An 8,710-nucleotide genomic window follows, 5' to 3' on the forward strand; every position below is an offset into this window, starting at 1 on the left:
AAAAGGAATTACATAATTTAGCACTTTTAAAGTTGTGTATTTAAGAACTATTTTATTGAGACCAATTTTATAATTCGCATATTTTAAGTAAATTAATCATTTTTTATTCTATTTTTCCATGCTTAGGGTGTTTTATCAAATATAACTTATTTATATTTTATAAGTGTATTCTAAATAAGGTTGGGTATTTATTATACTCGGATACGCAAAGAAAATTCTTTACATAAAAAATTCTTTTGAGATCCGTATAGGGCTTTGGATTTATATTTATATTCCAATGTCAGTGAGTCAGCATCTGCAATTTAAAGATACCATTAAAAAGTAATCAGCGAATGCGAAACATCTAATTAAAGCAAATTGTTTAGTCAGCTTAAAAGCTCATTAGCGTGATTGCGAGCTCGCAGCGAAAGATAGAATCGCAAACGGAGAATGACATGGATGCGGTGGACTATCCTGCCCCTGAATATAATATCCATCTGCTTCGTTCGCTTGCCTCATGTCGCTGCATAATGAAAGCGGTGAAAACTAATTAACGCGAAAGCTGAGGCGGAACAGTAGACATAAGCCACCCTCCCGATGACTCCCCCAATGCACCCCACCCACTCTGTCGCCCCTGCCATTCTCACATTCTCCCTTTTTGGCCAGCGCATGCTGCTCAATGGGTCTGTTCGCCTGACATTCAAGTCTGCCGCTTGTCTAGGCCACCGAAGGGGTGGGGGGCTTGTGGGTTCTAAACCCTCCCCCACGGCCAACAACAACAGAGCCAGTTTATTACTCATTAGCACGCACAACTGTCCAACTGCGGAAGCCAGCAGCAAAAAGCAAACGGGCCAAACAAGAGCTACAGAAACTTTGGCACCAACTTTAGCTCATTTATTAAGAACAAACATGCACTGGGGAAAACCATGGAAAATTAAATTTTTTTTTTATTTTATCCCAAATTAAAAAGCAAGGCTCTACGATCTTTTGTTTTGTATACATAGTTTTTAAATTAATAATTAAATAGACAACTTAACAAACAATTTCACATCCTAAACACAAAATATATAAAATTTTGGAATTTTTTTTTGACAGAATTTGGTGTCATTAAGTTTTCGTAGAAATTCAAAAATTAAACTGACTTATTTTTGAAAACATGGTATGGTCAATCGGTATGGCAGCGAAACTACTTATATCTGTTCAAGGCAACCCAAAAACAGTGTAATTAATAAATGAGCTAGTTTTCGCACAGTGTAGACACACACACACGCACGCACGTTTAATGAAACGTAACTTTTTCATTAAAGTTTCGCTTTCATTTATTAGACAATGTAGGTCTGGACCCCGCCGCCCCCTTTCGCCACTGGGCCACCCCTCGTCGATCTGGACTCTTATCTTTTGTGGCCAGGGTTCGTTAACAGTTGTTAGTTAGTTGCGTTAAGTCTGCCATCCGCAATCACCGATTGGAAAGTTCTTTCTGCTTTTCCGGCAGCAACTGAACCATCCCGTCCACGTAAGGTTTCCGACGACCCCCAGAATTGAACTGAGGGACTGGCTAAGCGACCAATATTCCATTTGCTGCTGCTGCTGCTGCTGTTGCTGCTGCTGCTGCGTTTCTTTTGCCGCTGCTGCTGCTGCTGCCGCCTGTCGACTGTCTGTGGTTTTCTGTGCGCCTGCTACTATGCGCCGAGTTAATTGGTTTGCAAACAAATTAACCAACGTGGGTGTGTACGTTTCCTAATTAGCAGCTTTTGTAATTAAATATGCCCGCAGCCATTCAGACCGAACTGTTAAGGGGTGGGGGGGCTTGGCCTATAACTATGCGTATGTGTGTGTACAATGGTATAACGGTTCATGAGACGCCCAGTGGCGCCACAAAAGGGGCTAATGAATGCGAATAATAGGACAGCCCCCTTTTGAACACGCCCCTGTCCAGAGGCAGGAAGGGGAAACAGCCGGAATGGGTGGTTTCGAGGGGGTTCTCTGACGTCCCAAATGAAAATGCATTTTAATTAGGGGTTTTTGTTGGGTTTTTGTTTCGAGTTGTTGTTGCCGCTGCTCGACTGCTTGCGGTTTCATTCATTAGTTGAATGGAGCCAGAGCAACTCGATAGGGTTGTCGAGCATGGCAAAAGGGATTACCAGCAAAGCCAATTAAAACTGATTTAATAAAAATATATATATTTCATAAACAAAATAAACTATTCGGGGTCACCACTGGGCTATTTATACCCTAAATGTATACTTTGTTTTGTTTCTTCGTTGTTGTTAGCAAAATTTTGTTTTTTTCTAAGTTTGTTTATTTTTTTTATCCTTTGGCCATATAATTTATTTATATTCAACACATATTTTTTTTCAAAAATAATTTTAAACTTACTCTTAAACTTTCAGTTTTATTCTAATTTTAATACCAAATGATTAAGCTCGTAAAAAAAATCAAAATTTACCTTTTGAGTATTGCAAATTTAGCTAAATTAAAAAAAAAGAAATCTTAAATTAAAAAAAATTAATGCACATCAAATTAAAAATAAAATTTTATTCCATATTCCGGTTTTGAATAATTTTTAGATTAAAAAAAAAAAAAAACAGATTGTGTTTGGAGATTATTTTTAAAATATATGTATATTTCCAAATTTTATATAATAGTTTTTATTCCTTTAAGCGAAGGCTCGACAACCCTGACGACCCCAGACGATAAGCAATCCAAATGGGACATTGAAAAAGTGAAAAAAAATCCGAGCCTGGTCAGTGAGCGAGGAGGTGGGACCGCAGAGCGAGGAAGGGGACTTTTGGGGGGCCTGTGGGGGCTAGTGTTTTCGGGTTTTAATTGGATGCATATATAGCGCCCACAAGTTTTGCGCTATTCATTATAAACGGCGTTGTTGTAGTTGCTTTCGTTGTTGTTCAATTGAATTGGAGCCTGGAAGCAAAGCAGCAGGAGAAAAAAGGGTCCAATTAAAAAGCCACAACAATTAACGAGCCAAGTGAGTTAACTTGGCATAAGTGGAATTTTAATTGGCAACACGAGAGCGAGATGGCCAACAAGCCAGGAGCCGAGTGACTTGCCGAGTGCCGATAAGTGTCGAGGCAATGGGAGTGGATGTGGGACTGGGAGTGGGACAGAAACAGGGAGTGGGAGTGCGAGAGCGAGCGGGACGGCAGGGGGCGAGCGAGCGAGAAGGCAAGCTCGTTATGGGTCTCCACAGTCCCGGAGTAGTTAAGTAAATGAGCATTTTGTTCCACTAATGAACACTAATGAATATGCCAGAGACAGCACTTGGATTAAGCCCGAATGGCAGTGAGTGTGTGCGAGTGTGTGTGCGGGGCCTTTTGTTGGTTCGGGGTTTTTGTGTTGTTAATTAATAAACACGAAGCCCGGGGGACCATGGTGTGTGTGTGTGTGTGTCTGGGTTTGCGCCCAGTTTTCAAGGGGTTAAAATAAGCAATTAGTTGGATTTTCGACTAGGCGCTCAGCAAATGTGCAGACGTCGAGGCCAGAAACAGAGGAGGCCATTCTGCTCTTCCATGCCAGCCGAAATGAGAAAGTTTCAAACTGTTGCCGCCGCTGCCGCTGCTGCTGCTGCTGCGGCTGCTTCTTCTAACGAGGCAGCGGCGCAGGAGTTGGCCAGGCCGCAGAAGGTACAGCCAGATGGCGGAGGGATACGGATGGGGGCGGAGGTAGAGGTGGAGGTGTAGTGGCGGTGGAGACTCCGGCGAGGCAGTCCAAGTCCAACCCGCAGGTAAGCCAGCCACGCATCCTACTGAAGTGAGCAGGAGACGATAGAGGTGCAGCAGCAACACAGAGAAAAAAGCCACAGTTCAAATTCTGAATTTCAGGAAAATTAGTCTCCTAATTTAAAGTTCAATTTAATAAACGTATTCTTGATTTTTATTCAATAATTGGCCATTCTCCTGGACCTTTCCTCTTTGCATAGATTCAAAAATATTCTCTGAAACTTGATCAGAGACCTACTTACCCCAGGATATCTGTTTAATGAGGAGTAACGCCTATCTCCGATCAATTCTAAGTAGTTTAGTTTAACCTTCTTGTGATGTTAATTAAAATTTGGAAGTTCTCCTTCTTGTTCTTTTTGACATTTTCAATCAATTTTAACTAAAAATAATTCCAAAAAAGATTTAAGTATTTATTCAACTAAGATGCATTATTATTTAAAATTATGATTAACTAATAAGTGTCAACAATGCCATCTGTAAAAAAATTTAATTTTTAAATTATTGAAATTTATTTGCCATTGCATAAAAAAAAAAAATAAATAAGTTTTGTGGCAAGTGCGCAGTAAAATAAACGCAAAGTTATTTTCGTGACCAATAAATTTTCTCGCTGTGTACTCCTCTATGTCGGAACAACTTCCACTGTTTGTCTGCGCAGAGCTTAATTGGGAAACGCTGATGGGACTAGCAATTAGCATGGACACGAACCCAGCCAGAAATGAATAATGGCCTAGAGATAGTCACACATTCGTTTCGCTATGTAAGGTAGGGTCGGGACTGGAGAAGATAAGAATCAGGAAAGATACACAAAAATAAACAAAAAAACAAAATAAAAAAAATAAGTATTTGAATCTTATCTGAGCTTAACGTTTGCATTACAAAAACTTTTCTTCAAACTAATTTGATCATTTCCCGTAATTGAAAAGACAACAAATCACCTTTAAAGGTTCATAAAAACAAAATGCAAATAAATTAAATGCTAATAAATGATGCCTTTTAAGGCCACAAACTGTTTTTCTTATAAAGGGAAAAAAATATCTCAATTATTTTGCACAACTTGTACACAGAAATAGATCGACAAGCTTCCAAAAATAAATAAGCAACAATAATGAGGCACTGACATGCACACATTCTAATTGTGAGCCACCTCCAGAACATGTCTTATTTGCTGCCGGGTCGAATGAATCACATTAATCCGCTGGCAATCAAGATATACCCTCGTATTTTACATAAGGCACCTATGACAGCTAGGCCACCATAACTCTGCGTCGGGGATTGGAGCTGCGCTCTGCCATTGAGCTGCCAGACTCGATGACTTTATATGGCCAAGCGCCAAGCGACGCGCCATTGTCTGCCACCGCTCGAAAGTGCGAACCTGTGGAGGAGGCGACCTGCGATGCACTGGGAAAAATTGTATCTAAGATAAAGAGTTTGATCATCATAATACAAATAAATCACTTTAATGGAATCGGGAGTACCAATGGAGATTTGCTTGCTTGTTAAATTAAGGAGCCATAATTATTATAACATTTTTTTTTAAATACAAAAAATATAAATACTATTAACAATACATGACTGCTCCGGTTATCACTTCCAAATGTGAATATTTAAATGTTAGTATTAAGTCGGTTAAAATGTACTTTTCCTACAAAAGTAATCAAGTAATTAGCGCATTTCTATAAGCTTTCAGATGCGAAATATTGACCAAAAGTTTTGCAGTGAAACAATCGAAAGTAAAAATCAGAATAGACCTGATAGTACAATTTCTTTGTGTACAATTTTATTTTCTTTTCCATTATAATTTCTATATCTTAAGCTTTGAAAACTTAATTTAAAACTTAATTACTATCTTAAATTTCTGCGACACATTGACAAAAAAAAAGGAAAGTAAAATCATCTGAAAAGAGTATTTGGTATAAATAGAATCAAAAGTGATGACAAGCCCACCTTATGCTTGTTTGATAGTTTTAGCTGAAGCTGTTTTCTCAGTGACTGAACCCGTTTGAAGCTGTCGGAAGAAACCGCGTTAAGACTCGCGCCCCTGACGTCAGCGATTCAAAATACTAGCAAACAAATCGCGGGGGTCGACTCGCCTCTCTGCGGCAAATAACAATCATTTACATGACAAGTTTTGCGCTCAAACGAGGTGAAATCATATTTTAGAATACGATCTGTTCGACAGCGTCTCAATCGTGTTTGCGAACGCGCAGTGAAAAGATCAATTGGTCGGAAAAATAAGCAAAGAAAAACCAGAGATGCCGCTGCGCAGGAAAGAGGACTACATACCCATCAAGTGCGAGGGCTGGAACGGAAAGTTCGAATATCCGGATGGGGCCGTTAACAATGTGTCCAAGATCCGTCGCCAGAACCAGAACGTGACCAACACCAACAACTTCTACGGATTCAGCACGGAGCCCATTGTCCTGCCCACCGAATGGGATGGGACCTTTGTGAAGAGCGGCGAGACGCGTATTAAACAGGAGCGCAATCGTTCCGATGACCAGGATTACTTCGACTTCGATACGGCACCCACTGTACTGCCGCCCACTTGGAGCGGCGAGTTCGTCACCGATCCCAACGATGTCCGCATCAAGCCGGAACGGAACTTCTCCGATGCCAGGGATTACGCGGAGGCCGCTCGCTTCAAGTTGGTCCAGCACTGAGTGAGACCCGATCCTCCCGTTTCAATCAAACTAATCCTGCAAATTTTGTGTTTGTTTTGGTTTCGCATTGTATCTATCCTAACCTAAGCGTTCGTTGTATTTTACTTTTTATGATATTTATTCGTATACTTAATAAACAATAGCAAAAAAATGAACTAAAATGCCAGAAAGTTCCGTTGTGCAATCGCCTTGGTTCGATTCGCGTGGGCGGTGTCGATATTGAGTGACCTTTTATGGAGAATAATTCGATCGGGTTTGCAAATCCAAGTCATAATTATAATATTTGTTGAGCGCAACAACAAAATCGGGATTGCCTTTTATGAGGTAAACAAGAAAACAGCGTTGAGATTACAAATCACTGCAATGCATTGGCAATTGATAATATTTGCACACAATACTATACACTAAGCTATGTGAATCCCTTTAGGTATTTTCATTGATTAAAAGGGGTAAAATCATTTTAAAAATTTTAAATATTTTTCTTGTAAGCCCATATGTAAATTGTTTTATGCAAATACAATTTTCTAAGGTAAACAAAATCACTTCCTGATCATACCTACAATCTAAAATATGTTTTTAAAAATGTTTCTACAATTTTGTTTAATTTGTGAAAGAGTTTTGTAAAAACGTTATCATATTTAAAGACTGACAGTTATTAATACATTTTTGTGAATTCCATTTTTCATAAAAAGTTTTCTTATTTACGAAGTTACCTTGTTTATAGCTTTGGGTTTGCGAAATTAATTATTTTTCAACCTTCCGTAAATATAAAAACCAAGATAAGAGGATATTCTAAGAAATTCCTGCAATTCGCAAGACAGCCAAACCTTGTGCAAGCAAAAATGGAGTTAAAAAATAAATGGTAGACAATAAAATGTGATTTTATAGCTGGCAAAGTAGAATTAATTATCAGGTCTCAGTCGGGAAAGTACAAATTGATAAGAAAGCGCGTAGAGAGTCTATATAAGCAGAGGCCCGGCAATTGTTCGATTCACAGTCAAGATGCAGAGCTTTTCAGTAGTAGCAATCAGTCTGGTTCTTTTGAGCTTGTCGGCCGTTCAGGCGAATAACGTCTCGGAATCCATGGATAACTACATCCTCCAGAACCAGCGGCAGTACGACGCCAAGCTTAAACTTTTGGAGGATCAGCTGGCCAACTTTAGGACCCTGTTTGCCAAGCGGATTGAGGCCCTCAATATGCAGGCAGATTCGATGCAGTTCAAACTGGAGGAGGCCGCCGCTCGCCTGGATCCCATCACTCTGATCGATCCCTGGAGCAAACAGTGTGTTCAGAACTATAGCGTCGCCATCCCAACGATCGCCAGCGCTCGATCCTCTATTATTAAGTGTGCGGAAAACCTCAATGGGGTTTTGAACTCACCCGAGAGTACCTACAACTCCCTTAATAGTTACTATAAAAATAATTTGAAGAACGCTTTGGCACAATGTGTGAGGCTCCATCCGAATGCCCACTTCAATTACACGCTCTGTGTGTCTAAGGTGGTGAGTAGAGAATGCTTAATTATTCCTAAAACCAAAGTTTTAAAACTACCTATTTAAATTATAGATTGGTGATGCCAATAAGTACACGGTGACCAGCCAGAATAACTTCAATACTTACCTCAAAAGTTCCGAGTGCACCGCCGAAAGTCGCATTCGAACTTCCTGGCAGTGCTCCTTTGGACAGGTGTACTCCATCACCTCCAGCGTGGAAGTTGCCCAGCGACTCGTGGAATTATGCCTCGTCAATCGAGAGGTTTGCGGATCTGTTGTCTGCTCCCAGCCCTCTTGTCCCAATGTCACGAACGTAACTCTGGCGGAGATCAATCCTCGCAAGGAAACCATCAACAACCCCTTCACATTTGTGACCAATGGTATGAACTGCCTGACGTTCAGGATTACTGGTTAAATTCGCAGACCGGTTAAATCATCATACACCGTTTAAAGCATAAGAGGGCTAATACTTATTGGTATTACAAAAAAAGTCATTATTTTTATTGGTGTGTTAAATTCCAATCTTTTTAAAACTATTATTGAGTAGCTACGGTTTTTTTAATTAAATGAATAGCTAAATAAATGTACATGAACATTATCACAAACAATGAGATGTTTTGTAGAAACAAAGCAATAAGTACATAAAAGCAAAACAAAAATTATTTTGCTTGCTATTTATATAGCGAATCGATGCGGGGAATGCCGAAACGCCAGCTGAAAAAACATTATCAATTTGTATACCCCAATTGTTTAGCAAGACAAGCAAATTTCGAGCACCACCTTGTCTATTCAACTTAAGTTGAATGCGGTGATTAGCTTTGCCATTAAGTTGGTGGTTGAAGA

At 39.8% G+C, this 8,710-nt stretch overlaps 2 protein-coding genes across 2 annotated transcripts; both read left to right on the forward strand.

Moving 5' to 3' along the window:
- Nucleotides 1-5,890: 5,890 nt before the first annotated feature.
- On the forward strand, nucleotides 5,891-6,534 carry LOC108051839. The gene has a single exon (XM_017134098.1). It carries the CDS (start codon nucleotides 5,966-5,968, stop codon nucleotides 6,371-6,373), a length of 408 nt encoding a protein of 135 aa, XP_016989587.1. The 5' UTR covers nucleotides 5,891-5,965; the 3' UTR covers nucleotides 6,374-6,534.
- Nucleotides 6,535-7,117: 583 nt separating this feature from the next.
- On the forward strand, nucleotides 7,118-8,475 carry LOC108051838. Its single transcript, XM_017134096.2, has 2 exons — nucleotides 7,118-7,876; nucleotides 7,941-8,475. The coding sequence occupies exons 1-2, from the start codon at nucleotides 7,376-7,378 to the stop codon at nucleotides 8,280-8,282; spliced, it is 843 nt and encodes a 280-aa protein (XP_016989585.2). The 5' UTR covers nucleotides 7,118-7,375; the 3' UTR covers nucleotides 8,283-8,475.
- The last annotated feature ends 235 nt before the right edge of the window (nucleotides 8,476-8,710 follow it).

Source organism: Drosophila rhopaloa, unplaced genomic scaffold (assembly GCF_018152115.1).
Source record: "Drosophila rhopaloa isolate 14029-0021.01 unplaced genomic scaffold, ASM1815211v1 contig_115, whole genome shotgun sequence".
Lineage (NCBI taxonomy): Eukaryota > Metazoa > Arthropoda > Insecta > Diptera > Drosophilidae > Drosophila > Drosophila rhopaloa.